The 21,687-nt window shown below is 46.2% G+C and overlaps 1 protein-coding gene across 6 annotated transcripts in view; it reads right to left on the bottom strand.

Annotated features, from left to right (window-relative positions):
- Positions 1 to 21,687, bottom strand: part of RALGDS (ral guanine nucleotide dissociation stimulator) — a 99,822-nt gene that overhangs the window by 58,715 nt on the left and 19,420 nt on the right. For 2 of the 6 annotated variants that reach the window (XM_075578778.1, XM_075578776.1), the window contains exon 1: positions 8,064 to 8,212. The exons of the other annotated variants lie outside the window; for them this stretch is intronic. In XM_075578778.1, the coding sequence (XP_075434893.1) occupies positions 8,064 to 8,069 (6 nt within the window). In that variant the 5' untranslated portion in view covers positions 8,070 to 8,212. Of the gene's footprint in view, positions 1 to 8,063; positions 8,213 to 21,687 lie in introns of those variants that run through there. 6 annotated transcript variants of the gene reach the window in all.

Below are 21,687 nucleotides of genomic sequence, written 5' to 3' on the forward strand. Positions count from 1 at the left end.
TGTGAGAGAGACAGGCAGACACAGACAGAACTGGAAGCCCCGGGAGATGAGACTGTGCCAGCGATGTGAGCTAGGAGAGGTGTGTGAGAGACACAGGCAGAACTGGAAGCCCTGGGAGATGAGACTGTGCCAGTGATGTGATCTAGGAGAGGTGTGTGAGAGACACAGGCAGACACAGACAGAACTGGAAGTTCCGAGAGGTGAGACTGTGCCAGCGATGTGAGCTAGGAGAGGTGTGTGAGAGACACAGGCAGACACAGACAGGACTGGGAGTCCCGGGAGATGAGACTGTGCCAGCGATGTGAGCTAGGAGAGGTGTGTGAGAGACACAGGCAGACACAGACAGAACTGGAAGCCCCGGGAGATGAGACTGTGCCAGCAATGTGAGCTAGGAGAGGTGTGTGAGAGACACAGGCAGACACAGACAGAACTGGAAGCCCCGGGAGATGAGACTGTGCTAGCGATGTGAGCTTGGAGAGGTAGAAGATGAAACACACTTCCTGTTGCGTTGCACACAATACTCTGAAGTGAGGAGTGCCCACCTAGAGAAACTCACAGCTCTTATCCAGAACTTTAATACTATAGAAGAGAACCAAAAAATAGCGATCCGCCTAGGAGAAGATGAAACCTCAACAGGACTGGCTGCACACTATATCAGCACCTTTCACAGGCTGAGACGCCCATTAACCCCCACATCCCTGTATGTAACTGTTACTCATGTACTGTGTAATCATTATACCCTACCCCGTTATTCATGCTTTGGCAATACTGAAATATTCTTCCGTCATGCCAATAAAGAGTATTTGATTTGAATGGCAGTTTCCTTGCACCAATAACCCAACTCATATCACACCATGTGGAACCCTTATTCATTGGGATGTCCAAGCATTGCAATTTACTGATAGTTTGAAAGCCAATTTAAACCATTTTGCTGCGAATACATTTCTTAATGGCCCATCAAGGTTTACGTGAGCAAGGGCGTAGGTGGCTGATAAAAAATATATATATATATAAAGATGTCATCAGATACATTATTTAAATAAAGTAGTTCTGGTCTACAGCTATTTCTGACTTATTTGTTCTTTCTATACAGACCTATGAAACCGGGGACTGCTATATTATATATATACACACACACACACACATATACACACATACTACTACTAATTATAATAATCTGGGGATTCCCAGTACTATTGTACATAGGGTCACCGTATTTAAGCTGTTAGAATACAGGACACGGAAATTGCGACGTCATAACGAGGGATGAATGATTTGCACACGCTTGGAGCTGAACGGTATCGCCCTCGTGACCGCTATATTCTCTGGTATGTATCTTCTCTGCGCTTGGCCGGGGGAAGACGCGCGCTGATCTAAGAAGTCGTGGGAGATAAAGTAACGCCTATAGGGGTGTGTATAGTATTAGGAGATGACCAGGCAGTGTCCTAAGTTTATTATTGTCATAATTTAGTAAGGCGACATCTATCGGGAAAAGGGAACTGTTACACTCAAGTAGAAATCTATCACGTTTTTATGACTGATTTCATTACAGTGACTGTAAGTTCAGGGATTGCACGTCAAGGCGCTAAAATACGGGACAATTATGCGTCCCGACCGACCTTTTCGGGACAACGGGACAAGTCAGAGAAATAAGGGCCAATCCTGTGTATACGGGGCGTCTGGAGACCCTATTTGCACACAATGACAAGATTCTGCTCTAACTTACTGCTGAGAGCAGACACGGACATTTCTAAATAAATAAAATGCATTGCAGGTTCCTCTAACACAGGGAGGCTCAACTCCAGTCCCCAAATCCCCCCTCGGGTCTGTGACTGAGCAACCTGTGCTGAAGCAGTGATATCCTGAAGACCTGATGGGGAGGGGGGGGGTTGTAGACTGGAGTTGAGCACCCCTGCACTAACAGGAGAGGCATCGCAAAGGCTGGGGGGCGTACAGATGTGGCGGGCGTTTTTACCCCCTCTAACACACGAAATAATGCAATAGAAATCACATGCTTGAAGGAACTCATTGGTTTCAATGGAGCGGCGTTACATCTCACAGTAAATATGTATTGCGTTAGCGGTGCAAGTCTGCTACATCTGTATCCACATTGTAACGTGGCGCGTTTGGGTCGGTGCACTATTTCCAGCTACGTACAGAAAGTGAAACGATTGCGATACTTTTCTGTACTTGGCAGCTCCGGACACCTGAACTCCCCCTGGGGACCGTGCCACAAATCGCATGAAAACAAGGAGCGTGTGCAGCTGATATTTAAGTAATAATCCCCGAAGAACAGGACATTATTGGCCAGTAATGCCCTGTTCTGAGGGGATTATTACTATTATAGGCTAAATGTAGGCTTATTTTCATAAATAGTAGACACTTTTGTATAGTTATATAGATTTTTTTTAATTAAAATAAAATGGTAAATACATTAAAGCACATCACACACTGCCGCCCCCTCTGTGTACACACACACACACACACACACACTGCAGCTCTACACACACACACGCACACTACAGCAGCTCTGCACACAACACAGCAGCTACACACACACAAACTGCTGCTACACACAAACTCTCCTGCTACAGACACGCAACACAACAGCACACTACACACATACAAACACTGCTGCTGCTACACCCAAACACTGCTGCTGCTGCTGACACACATACATGCACAAACTGCAGCCACAAACAAACTGCAGACAGCCACTTAGTTACTTTGCAGACACACACACACACACACACTCTTCCTCCCCAATTCTACTGAATCTGTCAGCTCTGTGAGGGAGGGGGAGGAGTCACTGCCTGGCTGCTGCTTCCTGACCAATCCCCTGCCATGTGCCAGAGCTGTTCCTGCCTCCTGACCAATCCCCTGCCCTGTCTTCAAGTTTTCTGACAAAAGGAAAAGCTGATTTGCTGGAAATAAACACTTGGCAAGCTGCCCAAATTTCCGGGCATTACTGAATGGATAATGCCCGGAATTTTAACCAGAGAGCAGGTATTTCAGTAATGCCTGGAATTTTACAGCTTTAGCCTATAATATCCGATAGCACAACATAGGCACAAATAAGATCTATCTGTAAATCTTCTGTGCTAAGAACTAAAAGTGCAATACCCTTAAATCATTATTTATATAAAAGATCTTCATGAAGCATAAACAACACCGTTTACGTCGAAGAGTCACAAATTTCCTCCCAGTTGTGCATATCAAAGACGAGTATTTTTCAACCAGGGTTCCTCGGGCATCCCAAAGGGTTATTAGAGTGGGTTGGTGTTCCTTACAATGCATCTGATCGCAGACGCGCTATTAGAGAGGGTTGGGGTTCCTTACAATGCATCTGCTCTCAGACACGCTATTAGAGAGGGTTGGGGTTCCTTACAATGCATCGGATCTCAGACGCGCTATAAGAGAGGGTTGGGGTTCCTTACAATACATCTGATCTCAGACGCGCTATTAGAGAGGGTTGGGGTTCCTTACAATGCATCGGATATCACACGCGCTATAAGAGAGGGTTGGGGTTCCTTACAATACATCTGATCTCAGACGCGCTATTAGAGAGGGCTGGGGTTCCTTACAATGCCTCTGATCGCAGACGCACTATTAGAGAGGGTTGGGGTTCCTTACAATGCATCTGATCTCAGACGCGCTATTAGAGAAGGTTGGGGTTCCTTACAATGCATCTGATCTCAGACGCGCTATTAGAGAAGGTTGGGGTTCCTTACAATGCATCTGATCTCAGACGCGCTATTAGATAGGGTTGGGGTTCCTTACAATACATCTGATCTCAGACGCGCTATTAGAGAAGGTTGGGGTTCCTTACAATGCATCGGATCTCAGACGTGCTATTAGAAAGGGTTGGGGTTCCTTACAATCAGCGGCGGATTTCCAAATCAAAGTGATTGATACCTTTTTACCCAAGTATTTTTAATGTATTTGTTCAAGTTTGACTTGGGAGGGGTGTGATTTCCTGTGGCTGCTCCCTTTTGTGTGATCAGCAAGCGCTTTTACAGCCAGAGTCCCCCTCCTCACCTCCCCCGATTTGTATTAGCACCCTGATAATAGGATAGGATACACCTCAAATATCTACCTCGGCCCCCTGCAGACCCACTTACCAGAACACCGTCCTACTATCTCTGTACAGGCATACCCCGCTTTAAGGACACTCACTTTAAGTACACTCGCGAGTAAGTACATTTCGCTCAATAGGCAAACGGCAGCTCGCGCATGCAGCTGTCAGTACGTCCTGAACAGCAATACCAGCTCCCTACCTGTACCGAAGCTGTGCGCAAGCGGGAGACTATAGAGCCTGTTACACATGCGTTATTCACATTAGTTATGCACATATATGATGATTGCAGTACAGTACATGCATCAAAAGTGGGGAAAAGGGTAGTGCTTCACTTTAAGTACATTTTCACTTTACATACATGCTCCGGTCCCATTGCGTACGTTAATGCGAGGTATGCCTGTATATTCTTCCTACTTACCAATTAGATTGTAAGCTCTTTGGGACAGGGACTCCTTTTCCTAAATATTACTTGTGTGTTATTTATATGATTGTCACGTGTATTACTGCGGTGAAACGCTATGTACATTAATGGCGCTATATAAATAAAGACACACACACACGGGTAGGGTAACCATATTTGTCCCGGGGAAAAAAAAACCAGTATAAGTGTCGCGAATGCGCAGTCGTAACTGCGCCTTTGCGAACGGCAAGCGCCGACTGCACATCCGCAATGAGCCTTTCCAATTATTTTAACCCTTTCACTGCAAAACAATGCGTTAAACGATGCTAAAGGGTTAACCTAACATTACAAACCACAGAAGGACGATACATGGCTTTCGAATGTACGTAGCTGTGTAGCTGGCGCTGACTCCTCTGACCTGTGCTGTTAATGAGAGGGATTTTGCAGTCACTTTCCTGTGACGCGTCTCTAGAAATTAATTTCTTATCCCACATGAGATTACAGATAAGGGTTATGTTATGTTATTCTGCACTCCTCAGCCTGCTCCAGTCTGTCATTCTAGGATTACATGGGAGTCAGCCACTGCTCAAATTACACCTGGGTAAGACATACATACTCTCTCCTTCTCCACCACACACACACACACGCGCACTCTCTCTCTCTCTCTCTCTCTCTCTCTCTCTCTCTCTCTCTCTCTCGTACGCTCTCACACACACTCTCTTTCACACACGCCCACACTCTCTCTCACACACACACACAAACGCTCTGTCACACACACATGCTTTCTCTCTCGCACGCTCACGCTCTCTCTCTATCACACGCGCTCTCGCTCTCACACGCGCTCGCTCTCTCACACGCGCTCGCTCTCTCACACGCGCGCTTCTCACACGCGCGCTTCTCACACGCGCTCTCTCTCTCACACGCGCTCTCTCTCTCACACGCGCTCTCTCTCTCACACATGAGGCGCTCTCTCACACATGAGGCGCTCTCTTACACGTGAGGCGCTCTCTTACACGTGAGGCGCTCTCTCTCACACAAACACACTCTCCTTCCCCACCCGCTCTCACACACACCCTCCCTCCCCCCCCCCCCCCCCCCCCCCACACACACACACACACTCTCATTGTCACTCTCCCTCTCCCCCTCTCTCTCTCTCTCTCCCCCTCTCTCTCCCCCCCCTCTCTCTCACTCCCCCCCTCTCTCTCTCTCTCTCCCCCCCCCCCGCTCTCTCTCACACACACACACACACACACACACACACACACACACTCTCTCTCTCTCGAGCCCGATTTGCCCAATTGGGGGCAATAGGTCGGGAACCAGGTCCCCCAAACACCCACCACAAAAATAAACTTGTCGCCCACGCCACCACCTCAAAACGAGAGAGCGCTGCTGCACCGTTATTTACAAAGACCCCTTATCAGCGCGCCAAATGCCACCGCCGTCACGGTTTAAAGTGAGTTTGAAGCCGGGGCTTAATGAAAATCGTCTGATAACAACGGCAGCCTGCAACAAATAAACAACGCGCCGATTACACCGTAGTCAAACTGCCCCCGACGGTTAGTTAATGTGCGCCGATTTACACCGTCGCTGCCGATTACATTTAGTTCAACAAGCCTCTGCCGCTAGTTTTTTGACCGTGCGCGTGTCAGGGCCACAGTGCAGGGAAGGGAAACCGAAGGATTTCAGATGGATGTTTTTAGCTATGCAAAAATTAAAGCTGGAAGCAAGGCTGTTCCCATTGGGCCTGGCCCAGCCAGGGACACCCCAGGGCCTGACAAGCCGACTGCGACACCGGGCGCTGTTTCTCACACACTCTCGCTCTATTCAGCACGGCAGGCCAAAGTCGCACTTTGCAAGTAAAAGTATTGCGACATATTAAATGTCCTTCTTTATTCACCAGCTATCAAAACACTGTAGGACATACTGGATTTCCACATGGGCCCTCCTCCTCCTCCTCCTCCTCCTCCTCCCTACTGCTACGTTTCACAATGACACCCCTGGAGGAGTATGGGATAAAGGACACCCCTGGAGGAGTAAGGGATAAAGGTTCATTGTACTGAGACACGCTGCAAATCCTCCAGGGCGGGCAAGATCAGAACCGCACGGTATGTGCAGGTGGCTTTTCCAGAACGGAAGTGGTTAAACAGCGTTATACACTACCCCCCTTTGCAAAGCAATGGTTTGCTGCGCCCTCTGGCAGTGAAAATTTTAACATGCTGCAATGTAAAGTAATAATGAGTTTGACGGCACAGCTAAACTACCAATAGCGTCTGCTGTGTATATAAGGTCTGCAAAGCAGTGAAACCCCAGCATCAAATGATGCAAAACAATATCCAACTGAAAGAGATGGGATCATTTAAACATATTTGGCCCAGTTTGCTCAGTGCACTATCTGCCTATAACAGCATCAAAAGCAATAAACTCATCAACCTAATTGATATGAATTTTTAGCCTGGGAGGCTTACGCAGCCTCAGACGTGAGCAAGAGGGGAAAGATTGATGCAGACGCAGAATTGGACACATCCCATTATAAAATGTGCGTCATTTAATCACAGATCTCCACCTACCAATACTCCGCTAACTGTAAGCGGATAGTTATGCTGCAGGAATGAAGCAAAGTACCTTGATACGCTGTCGCTGACGAGCGTTAGATGCAAATAGCTCTCTTTGGTCTTTCGTTACACGGTGGCACCGTGTAAGCCGTCTCCGGAGCCGCGGCTGAAAAGCAAAAAGCCGCGAATCCGGAGAGTGCTGGGATCCATGCTCTCCGGATCAGAACCCTCCCAAAGCGATGATTCTCCGGTGCCGCCGCAGTCACGCAGCTTGTCCCCGCGGTCGGAGACCGTACGGTTTGTTACATCTGTACCTGCGCCAGTCTAGCGCCGCCCGGGGCAGGAAAGGTCGCACCGTTTGCTGCAGCGGGTCTTCGGAAGCAGAGCGGTCAGTCACCGCTCTGCTTCCCAAAGTTGCGCCCCACGATGCCTTGCACAGCGCGCCAAGAAAAGCATTGTGGGGTACGACTGCGGGAAGCCGAGCACGTGAGCGACAGCTCTGCTTCCGAAGACCTTCTGCAACCGCCCGCCATCGTCTCCCGCAATTACCCACTCGCCCCGGGCGGTCGGATTTTTTCAGCTCTGCGAAGCTGCGTTAACGGGCTAGGGAAGATGTTAGCCCCGTTCTTTTGAGGGGATCTCTTCACGAGTCCGGGAAGCAGCTTCAACTCCAGTCCTCAACACCCCCCAACCCCCTCAGCAGGTCAGGTAGCTCAATCAGTCCCTGCTTCACCACAGGTGGCTCAATCAGTCCCTGCTTCAGCACAGGTGGCTCAAACTTTGACTGAGACTCTGATTGAGTCACCTGTGCTGAAGCTGGGATATCCTGAAAACCTGACCTGTTGGTGGGGGCTTGAGGACTGGAGTTCTGCACCCCTGCTCTATACAACTTATTTTTGGGGGCAGATTTTGCTTGTTTTGCCCTCCGGGAGACCGTCAAAGAAGCCGCTATATAATGTTTTCGGTGTTCCGCAACATTTAAAGCGCCCAGCAGACTGCCAGCCCTGGAACAGACACACACACGCCTTGCCTTCATGGGAAGTTTGGAGCGATGGGTCAGGACCCCCAGGTAAAACTTGTGGGAGCAGCGGTATAATCCCAGGAAACCTCCGAAATCCTTTCTCGGCTGCCTGTCAGGGTCTGCGAGAAGCTCACCCTTGGCAGAACGCAGTCTGATCTCAATTACACCCACGCAGCAGCAGCAGCGAGAAAGACGAGAGATAGTTAACCCTCTACGTCTCCTTCACTTGCTGGACCCTCTGGCATGCAAAGAGGTCGAAACAGAATATTAATAGTCCGGGACAACGAACACGCTGCATGATAGAAGCAGACAGAGTATGACCAATTGGATCCCAGTCGTTTATATCTCTTTCGCCCTTTGGGAACGCAGATGTGACAATATTTTATCGAAGTGACAGGTTGTAGGAATGTATGTATGTCTATCTTTATTTATATAGCGCCATTAATTTACGCAGCGCGTCACAGCAGTGATACACGTGATATAATCATATAAATAACACATAATACAAATAACACATAGGGCTGCCAGGGGTCCAGTATTGAACTGGACTGTCCTGTATTTGGATACTCTGTCCAGTATAAAATGAGAGGCACAGTAATACTGGACATGTGTGTGTCCGGTATTACCTCCCTGGACATAGTGACCTGACGCACCTTTCACCATTGAGTCCAGTATTTTTGGAGAAGCCGCCTGGCAACCCTAATCACACAATGGGAAGAAGCGCTTCAGACGTAAAAAGTGACATTTCGGAAAAGAAGTCCCTGCTCCGAAGAGCTTACAATTAAGTTGCAGGTTTGGCTGGGGCTACAGACACAGCGCCACCATCTCAATGGGGCTTACTCTAGTAGCGTCGATAAGTGCTTAACGCATGTAACGTGCACTTTACATGCGATTTTGCACGTGTAGCTATTCAGTAAGCCCTTATCGCATGTCGAAATCGCCGGTAAACGGCTTTGTTACCTGCGTATTCACTCTTGCTCCGACAATCCGTGCGGTAGCGCATAGAACGTTGAATCTCGCATTTTTTTTTCGCCAGTAACTGCTATTGAAGTAGCTCAGAGATGCAAATCGTGGCTGAAATCCTCGCCTTTTTATTTTTAACACTACTTAAAGGGTGGCGAGATAGGAAGTGAGATTTGCATCGGAAGGAGTATCATTTACTTTTACTACATAGGATTGAAGCAGGGGGTCTCCGGACCTGAACCCCTTTATTTTCAGGACCGGGGAGCCAATGCTTCAATCCTATGTAATAAAAATAAAACAACAGCAGAGCTTCATTACTTCAGTGAATAACTATTAAGGTAATTAAGGGATTAAATAGCACTGCCTGGTTTGTTTGTGGTAGAGGGGATGGGTGATGGTGGTAGTTGCCCCACGGTGGGTGGTTAGGCCACCTGGGTAGTTAGCAGGGGGGGGTTAACCCCTTTATTACTTTAGCAGTAGTAAATGCTAAGGTAATTAAAAGATAAACCCTTCCCACAACGCCTAAACACCCACCATGGGCAACTACAACCTTCACCCACCCCCTCTACCACCAACAAACTGGGTACTGATGGTTAACACCGTCATTACCTTAGTGGTTAGACACTAAAGTTTTGTTTTAAATGTTATTTTTATTACATAGGATTGAAGCAGGGGGTCTCTGGAGCTAAACCGCATGATTTTCGGGTTCGGGGACCTCGTGTTTCCTGAGTTACAGGCCCGTATGGGGTACCGGTATCTCCTGCACGTTTAAACGGTCACGTGGGCCGTGACTTAGGACATTTAAAAACTTGCCGGAGATACCGGCACCCCCTACCTCAGGAACCAGGGGTTCCCCGGACCTAAAATGAATGCAGTTCAGCTCCGGAGACCCCCTGCTTCCAAAATTCAAATAAAAACTGCGCGATCGCCTGTAAGAGCTGGGCAGGGGGAGGCAGCGTCTCCCTGCTCTCTCTGCGCAGCTCTTTCAGACTGGCGAAGTGAAACCATACCTTAGTTCATTTCGCTGGAAAACCCACTACAAACTAGTGGGGTCTGTCATTTTTTGAACAAGCGGCACATACAATGCGATTTGCTTAAGTGAATACCGTTTTTTCACACATTTCATACCGTGAGCTGTGAACATGCCAACACGTTCGATGTTGCCTATATATGATCGAAGCTACGAGAACAGGCCCATATGACGTCCTAATAAAAGGTGCAAAGTGGGTGGCACTCTCCCAAACGCATGGCACCCCGTCCGCGCCCCTGAACTTAGTGGCTATCAGAGAGAAAAGTTATTGGAAGAGGCAGATTTCCTCCCCGAGGGCCATTCCCTCTCCCCAGGTCCCCCCTGCCCCAGCAGGACACCTGTCACTCTGTGTCACTTATCACAACCCACATGTCCTATCCTCTGTCACTTGGGCTCCCGCAGGGGTTTGTAACACATGCTCTGTATTTACTATTTTAGCACATAATATACAGATTATTGTGTGCCTGCTGCTAATGAAAACACATATTGCTTATACAGTAAGTGGAGACACCGTGTTCTGTTCTTTCTCTACTTATAAATTCTGATATATTCATATATGTATACATATTCAGGGACCATTGTTCTGTATTATATATACAAATTATTATATATTGTATTATATTATAACATATAATTATATATGCAGATGCACATCATTGCGATGCAAAATATGATATATATATATTGGAGTCAATAAATTTCACCTTTTTGCATATAGAAGTGCCTGTCCTGTTTTCCTTTTTTCGACAGTATGCACCCTCCCTTTACATTTTTTTATTTTGTGCGTGCCCTGTTTCTGATCGTGTGTCTATAATATATATATATATATATATATCTTAACTAAGTGTGTTAAAAGAATTATACCAGATTCAATAACGGAAAAACTAAAAATTGCCACCAATGGGATTCCTCGTCTTTCATAAACTGGGTGCTGTTTTTGCACACGTTTTGCAGCCGGAAAGACTCGAGTAAATAGGCCCTCGGAGAGGATGGAAACGTGTCCTTTGCACAGCGCTGGGTACACTGGCAGTTGTTTACGCGCGATGTGTGCACAAGGATAGGCTATGTCATTGTGTTGGAAAGCTTGTTGCTGTTTCTGGTTTTCCTCCCTGGCAGAGGGGAGGAGAGAGATGGAACAATGAGCCCCCTGTTCAGGGCTGGCCACAGGCTGGCACATGGAAGGGACACTCAGCTCCTGTTATGAACTAATGAGCCATTGTCAGGAGATCGTTCTGACTCCCCTTAACCCCTTTCCCTGATGCAATGCCTGCTTTTTGACCACTTTTAACCTCTTTCTCCCCACCCCCCCCTGGTGTTGGTTTCCGAACCTTCCCTCCATTATCTTTGTGCCAGTTCCCAGAAACACAGGGCATCGGAAATAAATGAAAATTAGCTTGGAGAATGTGGAAACAAGTACATGGGATCGCTTGGCATTAACCTACGTGTCGCGTATGTGGCTCTATGAGGGGGAGCAAAAAATGCGGCACGCTGCTCTATGCAAATAAGGGCTGGATCGCAATAAAAAAAATATAATCAATTTATTGGGCTCATCGCAATCTCATAAAAAGAGGAGATAAGGGAACAGGCCAAAAAAGTCTGACGCGTTTCGCACCTACAGGCGCTTTAACAAATTGAACTACATAAACAGGGGAAGGATGTTGATCCAGGGAGTAATCTGATTGCCAATTCTTGGAGTCAGGAAGGAATTTATTTTTCCTCTTATGAGATATCATTGGATGATGTGTCACTGGGGTTTTCTGTTTACCTTCCTCTGGGTCAATAGTCTGCAAGTACGGATATAGGATAAAGTATCTGTCGGCTAAATTTTAGCATAGGTTGAACTTGATGGACATATGTCTTTTTTCAACCTTGTCTACTATGTAACTACTATGTAACTATGCAACTATGTAACTACAGTTCTCTTGTTTTTCTCTAAACCTACTGTACGTGTAACCCGTTATATATGTAAACAAGAAGCAAAAGGGGTCAGGCCAAGTGGACAGGATCTGGGTTTACCAAATGCCAGACACACTCAGCAGGAATTGCATTGGCCCTGATACAGCGAATCCCCAGATAGTGTGAACTTTTCTCATATCAAACGGCAAGAGAGGTTCCTTGTACAGTAATTAATATTGCAAAAAAAGCCCTGTCTAATTAGCTGGGTTTAAACCGATAGGATTCTCTCTGGATTTCATTACTCTTTGATGTGGGAGCTGTGGGCCATAAAGAAACATCAGAACGAATAAGTGTTAAAAGCAAGGGGAAGAGTCTTAAAAGGCGCAAGACCCAGCAAACTAAGGGGGTTATTTGCTGAAGCCGCACCGGCTCAAAACTTGGTAACATTGGGTGGATGTCACCTTTCTGATGAGTCTGAAGGCACAATTTGGGGTTAGTAGCTGGAACTTGTCTATGGGAAGAAAGGGGTATGCTTCGGAAGCAGGTCTAACCGCTGCTGAGCGAATGAGGGGGGGGGGACAGATGACATCACCCCCCCCATTACTTGCCAAGACCCCTGTTGAGTTGCTAATAACAGTGTATCTGGATAATGATGTGTCCTGACAAGAAAGCTCATGAGCTCAGCGTCTGTTTATCGCTGCTATTCCTTTCACTTCTTCATACCTCACTTCTGGGAAGAGGTTGGTCCCAGCAATGTTCAGATGGCACATGTATTTAGTGAAATGATACAGTGTACTATTTCTTTAGCATTGACAGTGTACTACCTACAATGTAAGTTCTTTGTGCAAGGGGTCCCATGCCAAACCCGTAGCTGCAGATTGATGGTACTAGGGTTTTTTTTTAGGGTAAAAATGTAAGCAAGGATTCAGAGTAAAAATGAAGCATCAGTGTTAATGGGGTAATATACTGTACCAATACTATATTTAATGAAGCTGGCTCATTTTTTTTTACCATGTTAAATATTTATCCTCATGTTTGCCCTGGTTTACAGAAGACTTCACCTACCACCCTAGTGGGGAATCAAGCTACTGGTGCTGGGTGAAGAACTTCCAGGTCATTCATACATGTGGTGCCCATTTATGATAACTCCTATCTGGAATCAATGTCCATGCTTGTCAACACAAACATTGTGTAATTTGCAAGACTCGCCACCATCACCCCCTGTCACCAGATCGATGACATCCCCGTGACAAGACAGCATACAAATTGGACGTTCTTTGTGTCACAGTCTCCTTTGCTTTTCAGGTTGTGAATGACTGGTTCACATGTTGAGATATTTTATGTGAATGGGTGGACACGTACGTCACTTCTGGGATGGACCTCGCAGGTATCATCAACTTCCAATTAATTATTTCACTGGTACGGGGACCAGCAATAAATAGATATGTATGAACGTGTATGGAGAGAGTGTTCGTTCAGCAGTAAATGGGTTAAGAAGAACAACATTCAAAGAATCTGTCAGTAACACCTGTGGCACCATTTCAGGAAGCTGATCTCAACCATCCAATAAGCATTTCCAACTGCATCACTTACAGAAAAGATCACCCAACTGGCCGAGATACCTGACCTTTCCCAGCTGCTGATGACCAGGATCAGCATATAGGGACAGGACAGTGTCCTGGTTGTGTAATTTTGGGAACGGGGAATGTCCCGGTCTTCTTTCCTGGATAACAAATATTGAACTAAACATTATTCTTGGCATGGTTTGCAGTGCCAGGTGTGCCGATGCTGTTATCTGTGGCCCGGCAAATGAGTCAGATCCGAAATTCATGTCTGGGGAATGTGTAGGACAACTGAGATCTGCCCTCAGCAGTGGGTTTCAAAGAGAGAGTGGGCAGAATCTGCCTGGGAGACCGTTCCTCCAGGGGAAGCAGGTTCAAGGGTGCAGAAACTCTGATGGACACAGTAGCCCAAGCAGATCCTAACACAAGAGGCACAAAAATTACAGATATACTACCACATTCCCATTGTAAGAGAAGAGTCACGATTTCTGTCCAAAGTACAGAACACCACAAAGCGGCAAACAGTTGTGCATGAAAGATAACTAATGCGAACCATTACCAAAAGAAAGAATACATTGACCAAATGACAACACTGCAAAACAACACAAGGTTATCCAATAAGAACTCTATAAAATGTAACACAAATCATAAAAACGGAAACGAATACTAACTCAACAACAATAACCCAATGATAACACCAGGTAACCAGATCCATAACTCAGCAAATGTTGCCCCACTGAAAAAACACAAAAGTATCAATACGAAGCTACTGTTCCAAAATAACAACAACAACACAAAATGACCACACATTTTTACGGAAATATTAACGGACCCTTTGGGAAAAGGTCAACAAATCTTTCCCGAATGGTAAGGCAAAGTTACTCAAAGTCAACACAATACTGCTTATTGCCTTTGGTTACAGTCTCCAGAGCGAGGACAGTTGCCTAATGTCAGCCCTAAATTTCGCAATACCAATTGTGCCAAACCACATGGCAAATTCTGAACACCGGTAACAATCATTAGTTACAGAAATGAAAACACAAGATATTGTGGATATTAAGAATGGATTTGGCAATAGTGTGGCTACAGCCAGTAAAGACACCTGCACGTTTGTCCTTAAAATGGCAAGTCTTGTTAACCATGAGTAGGTACAATGTATACAGGACACTTAGAAATGAAAAAGTGATCTTACTCTGGGTTTGTAAATACAGGCATACCCCGGTTTAAGGACACTCACTTTAAGTACACTCGCGAGTAAGGACATAGCGCCCAATAGGCAAATGGCAGCTTACGCATGCGCCTGTCAGCACGTCCTGAGCATCAATACCGGCTCCCAACCTGTACCGAAGCTGTGCGCAAGCGGGGAGACTATAGAGCCTGTTACAAATGCGTTATTTACATCAGTTATGCACGTATATGACGATTGCAGTACAGTACATGCATCGATAAGTGTGACAAAGGTAGTGCTTCACTTTAAGTACATTTTCGCTTTACATACATGCTCCGGTCCCATTACGTATGTTAATGTGGGGTATGCCTGTAATATAAAATCACGGTACTCTGGGTTCGGCTGTTTGCTTCTTTTAACATGGTTGCAACCGTAACCTGTAATGTTATCAACGTATTACTCTGTGCCCAGGACATACTTGAAAATGAGAGGTAACGCTCAGTGTATTTTCTCCTGGTAAAATATTTGATAAATTCAGCAAAGGTAATACGTTGCACACCAAACAATTAGCAGAACCGCTGGCACCTATACCGGTGCTCTCAACCTCAGGGGACGACCTGCTGCTGTCCGTAATCCAAAAGAATAGTTAGACCCCAGATAGTTAATCCCTTTTACTGTTAGATGTTCTCTCTATAAACATGATTTCCAGATGTACTCGTGCTGCTTCTGCACATCGCATCTGGAACCTATCAGCATTATTGAAACTATTAGGTATGTTGTGATAAATTCTATTTTCTCCTTTTTGTTCCTTTCAAATTGTTGGTCCATTTCTGGTAATTTTGTGTAATAGTTGTAACTAAACAAGCTGCTTATTACAAGGAGAGGCCCGTCATTGGAAACTTTGTGTCGCTTCTTGTGTATATCACATTGTTAGGCTCTTACTTGGACATCTCTTTTTGGGGGGGGGGGGGTGTAAGGTATGGTCAAGAGAAAATATATCCATTCGCCGTGGGTATCCATCGGACAGGGTTTCTTCCGCTTTCTCACCTGGTCGTTTATGGAGATTGTGCAGGGTTACCGAGGCGATGAAGCTACGCCGCATTCCGCCTGACACCCTACAAAGGACAGGAGAACAGAGGCAGCCTGCGCGAGGAGTCGATGACGTCGCAGGAAAACAAAATCTCGCCATGGTTTCAAAAGGCAACAGGATGGCGCATACGCAGCAACACGGCGAAATAGGATTTACCTGGAACTTAATGCAGGGGTGCTCAACTGCAGGTCTCAACCCCCCCCCCCCTCTCCCACCCCGCCAACAGGTCAGGTTTTCAGGATATCCCAGCTTCAGCAGAGGTTTCTCAGTCAGTCCCTGCTTCAGCACAGGTGGCTCAGAGGCTTAGTCTTTGACTGAGCCTCTGATTGAGCCACCTGCGCTGAAGCTGGGATGTCTTGAAAACCTGACCTGTTGGGGGGGGGGGGGAGCTTGAGGACTGGAGTTGAGAACCCCTGGGTAAGTGGATATTTGGATTTCTCTCACTATAAAAAGACTGGGTCCGTTCCGACCCCATTCCTTGACAAAGGCTGCCCAGACGGCCGAAACGTTGGATATTCTTTTGGCCAATAAATTCGTTGGTTTTTTTAGAGCCTCAACACTTCTTTACTTTTCTAAATACATTTTTAAAAAGTAGTACTACTGCATAGCTCATAATGCCATAACATCCCAACCAATGAGTATATGCTTGTTACATTATGCTGTTTTATTGTAAGGTCTTTCCTAGCCGGAAACATAGGATAATAAGAATAAGGGACACTATAGGAACAGATACTGACAGGCATGAGTCCTTGTGGCTTCCAGAAGGTCCCAGAGTAAATCGAAACTAAGCTAGATTTCTTCATACGCAGAACACAAAATCAAAAGACAGAAATCCCTTGTTAGCGGTCTGCTGGGTGTAACGGAACTGCGGAGAGGTGCGTTAACTCAATCACCCCAAGTGTACTCAGCATCTCTCCTAGGCTCACTGTCATGCGTGCTGCAGGCATACCCCGCTTTAAGGACACTCACTTTAAGTACACTCGCGAGTAAGGACATATCGCCCAATAGGCAAACGCCAGCTCACGCATGCGCCTGGCAGCACGTCCTGAACAGCAATACCGGCTCCCTACCTGTACCGAAGCTGTGCGCAAGCGGGAGACTATAGAGCCTGTTACACATGCGTTATTTACATGAGTTATGCACGTATATGACAATTGCAGTACAGTACATGCATCGATGGAGAAAAGGTAGTGCTTCACTTTAAGTACATTTTTGCTTTACATACATGCTCCGGACCCATTGCGTACGTTAATGTGGGGTATGCGTGCTGTTTAAATAATAACCCCTCTCCTGGCAGCGAGAGACTCACACACGAGTCGTCCTTCTTTTGCCTATTTTCCACCAACTCACTGAAGCATTCCAAACACTACTGCTGCAGACCGCCAGCAATGAATGGGTTACACGTGCACGAGGGAAAGAAGGATACACTTAACCCCTTCACTGCCGGGCAGACCGGCCTGCAACATACTGCGTTGCGTCAACATGTTCTTTTTTTTTTTTTTTTTAATGACCCTCTGGCAGCAAAGAGGTTAAGAGGAACTGGCAAAAAGTTTAACGCGGCTACTTTTCCAGAACAGAAAACGGCTGCTGGGTTTCACAATAAATTTGTAAAAAAAACACACACAAAAAAACCCCCCCAAAGTAATAGGAACATGTACAGATAAAAAACAAAAACTGCCATGTAAGAGGTAACGAGGCTTTATTGGGCACTTGTCAGCGCCTGCTGATCGTGTGGGCAGGATGGCAGGTTTGGCAACGCTTGTATCGCTTGTTCTGCTAATTCGGTTCTTTTTGCCGTTTTTTTAATCTAACTTGTGAGTTCTAGGAAAGAGTAAAAGCCGCGGGGAATGTGCTGGACGCTGTGACTCAGGCGCTGGCGTTTCAATTTCTGGTGCTGATTACATTCAAATCCCTTTGCTGGGAAACTTGCAACATCAACCCCATTCCCCTGCAAAGTCCCACGGACTTTTTCATCCATATCCAGCACTTGTATAATAATAATAATAATAATAATAATAATAATAATAATAATGTATTTATTTTTAGATAGTGTTACTAGTGTGGGGGGGGGGGGGGCAGGCAACTTCGGTCCTCAAGGGCCACCAACAGGTCAGGTTTTAAGGATATCCCTGCTTCAGCACAGTGGGCTCAATTCCGACACGTCACGGCCACAATACATTTTGTTGAAATACCTGGCGCCTCAGACAGTCAATAGGTTTATTACCTACAGGAGCAATAATTAGTAATAACGGAAGAGTTTGTTAAAGCCGAGGTTACATGTAGTATGTATCAAGAATATCCAGGGTTATGGTGTTAATTAAAATACTGTCCTAATTCAGGATACACCCTGTCATTTCAGGACACCATACAGGCATTCCCTACACCATTTAAGTGTTATACTATGTCTAGTAACAGTTATATATAAATCACTGCAATACTTGTACTTCAGTTACACCTACCCTACCCACACCTCTTCTGTTCTTTTAATTGTTTTAATCAGTTTTGCGTCTTGTATACGTGCTTTCCAAACAGTTTTATTTTAAGTTTACCTTGATAAAGATTATGTTTTAATTTAGGGTGCTTCTCTTTGTGCCACATTTAAGGGATCCTTTTCTATCTTAGACTGTTAATTAAAATGAAATGAAATCAGTAATAGTTTAAAGTGAGGCTAGATATCTGGGGTCCGAGGTGATGGAGTAACACAAACCGGAAAGAGCCCACAACTCCCGGTGTGCCCTTCCAACTGCAGAATGACTTGGACCATGGACCATGACTCTTCAACTAGTTCTGCAAAGGGACTAGACCAGAAAATATTTTAGGTGTCGAAGGGCCCCCAAGCTAATTGCAATATCATTTTAGATGCATTTAAAGACTTGAAAATGATCGTGCATCATCATTTTGTCGGGATTTATTGCATTACCTTAACTTACGAGTTGTATTATTTATTAGTTATTATTACATTTAGTATTTATTATTATTGAAGTGTGAAATACGGCACTCAGCTGCCTAAGCAACTGCAGAAGTATGAAATAAGTGGCCTAGGACATTTGGTCGTGGCCGTTTCACCGCGACCAAATGACTGTCGCCGTTTAGCCGCTGCTCACCTCGCCGCAGGGACACTCGGCCGCTGGCCACTTCGCCATAAGGGAAGACACTAACCTTACCCTAAAACCCTCTAATCTTAACGCCTGATACTAACACTACTCCCTACCCTAACCCCTTACCCTAAGCGCTAAAACCCCTATTCTACCCAAAACTAGCCCCTACTCTAAAACGTACCTTCTTGTAGAAGTGGTCTAGGGGCAAAGAGGATGCGGCAGGGGTTCCTCCGGAGGGGAGTTGGTCGCGGCGGCATATCCGTAACCAAGTGTCCCATTCCGTGAAATGAACAGGAGGACAGAGTCTAAGGGCCCCTCCTGGACTGCAGTTGGCCCATGGGCTGACAGTGGAAGAGCCCTACCATAGTAACATTTTAATATAGGACCAGAGGGGACAGTAAGGGCGTACATAACCTGGCCATTCTTACCATTGGCACAGGAACCAGAAGACAGAGGACCCAAAGACTGATCAGTAACTATAAGGGTGGGTCTCATGCAATGTATAGGAGAATGAGCCCACCTGTTCCATGTGCAAACATTCCCTCGTGTGTGTGGCACTATGTTGGAATACATGTTGTGTAAGAAGTGTGTGCTTAATGATACCCATGGTAGCTCTCGCAGGAAGGCTGCAGATACACAATGAAGAGAGCCTGGGGGAGGGATGTGTATTTTTCGGTGTGTGTGTTCATGTGGGTTTCCTGTATTCAGATAGATTACGAGAATTAAAATATTCAGTGTATACACAGATCCAGACTGAATTATGGCGTGTTCAAACTTGCACTTCACATGGCAGGGAAACCACAATCCACATGCCTGTCCTCAGGATACACTCCTGGCTGAAAACTGGGAAATCCTTTTAACCAGCACATTACTTACTTTACTTTCCGCCTCTTCACATTATGCCAATTTATGTCTACCAGTAACCAAGAGGAGCCCTCATTTCTATGTCTGTACCTGTAACGTATGAGCAGGGAGCCCTCACCTGTAACGTATGAGCAGTGAGCCCTCACCTGTAACGTATGAGCAGTGAGCCCTCACCTGTAACGTATGAACAGTGAGCCCTCACCTGTAACGTATGAGCAGTGAGCCCTCACCTGTAATGTATGAGCAGTGAGCCCTCACCTGTAACTGTACTTGTATTGTCTTTGCAGGGACACCTCACCTGTAACTGTATGTACCTGCATTGTCCATGCATGGACACCTCACCTGTCTGCACCTGTATTGTCCATGCAGGGACTCCTCACTTGTAATGTATGAATAGGGACACACCTCACCAATAATGTATAAGCAGGGACACCTCACCTGTAATGTATGAGCAGGGACACCTCACCTGTAATGTATGAGCAGTGACACCTCACCTGTAATGTATAAGCAGGGATCCCCACCTGTAATGTATATGCAGGGACCCCCACCTGTAATGTATATGCAGGGAGCCCCACCTGTAATGTATATGCAGGGAGCCCCACCTGTAATGTATAAGCAGGGACCCCCATCTGTAATGTATGAGCAGTGACACCTCACCTGTAATGTATGAGCAGGGACCCCCCACCTGTAATGTATAAGCAGGGACCCCCATCTGTAATGTATGAGCAGTGACACCTCACCTGTAATGTATATGCAGGGACCCCCACCTGTAATGTATGAGCAGTGAGCCCTCACCTGTAACCGTACTTGTATTGTCCATGCATGGGCACCTCACCTGTCTGTACCTGTATTGTCCATGCAGGAACACCTCACCAGTAATGTATAAGCAGGGATCCCCCACCTGTAATGTATGAGCAGGAACACCTCACCAGTAATGTATAAGCAGGGATCCCCCACCTGTAATGTATGAGCAGGAACACCTCACCAGTAATGTATAAGCAGGGATCCCCCACCTGTAATGTATGAGCAGGAACACCTCACCAGTAATGTATAAGCAGGGACATCTCACCAGTAATGTATAAGCAGGGATCCCCCACCTGTAATGTATGAGCAGGGATCCCCCACCTGTAATGTATGAGCAGGGATCCCCCACCTGTAATGTATGAGCAGGGATCCCCCACCTGTAATGTATGAGCAGTGACACCTCATTTGTAATGTATGAGCAGGGACCCCCCACCTGTAATGTATGAGCAGTGACACCTCATTTGTAATGTATGAGCAGGGACCCCCCACCTGTCAGATATCTTAGTAGACTCCTCTCAACACCATTGCTATACTGGAGTCTAAACACTGCATAAACCTGTAGTACAGACCATAACTGTGAGCAGACTACGTGGCTCAAGTGATTATTATCTTCTACCAATGTCTATGGTTTGATCATTATTATTTCACCTGGCTGCAAAAAAAGGTGCCAAGTGTACAATTACCCACACCACAACCACCTCTGGGGTGTAATCCTAGCATTGCTTTCCCTATGCCTGGGTCTGCATGTTAGAGGATACTGAAACACTGGGGGAAAAATGGAATAAAAACAAAACAAAGCAAAATCACTGTAAGGGACTTATTCTAAATCCGCCGTAGCACAAGGGGGGGGGGGGGGATTTCGGCCGTCACCCCCCCCCCCCTCCGATCGGACACTGCGTCGGTTATAAAAACAAGTCCCCCCAGTTAATGAATGAAGCTCCACGCCGAATTCTGTAAAACGGATTAAATTCGCTTTTTATTGAAGCGGAGTTGTAATCAGGAGATTGTGTTTGTATACAGGAGGAGCCAGGGGAGGGAATATCAGAGGCATATACTGACTGATCCTGCTAGGGATAAACACCCCCCCCCCCACTCTGTCTTTGTCAATTCAGCCCTTGCGTTGCTAACCCCTCTGGCAAGGAAGTGGTTAAACCAGCC

Source organism: Ascaphus truei, chromosome 21 (genome assembly GCF_040206685.1).
Source record: "Ascaphus truei isolate aAscTru1 chromosome 21, aAscTru1.hap1, whole genome shotgun sequence".
Lineage (NCBI taxonomy): Eukaryota > Metazoa > Chordata > Amphibia > Anura > Ascaphidae > Ascaphus > Ascaphus truei.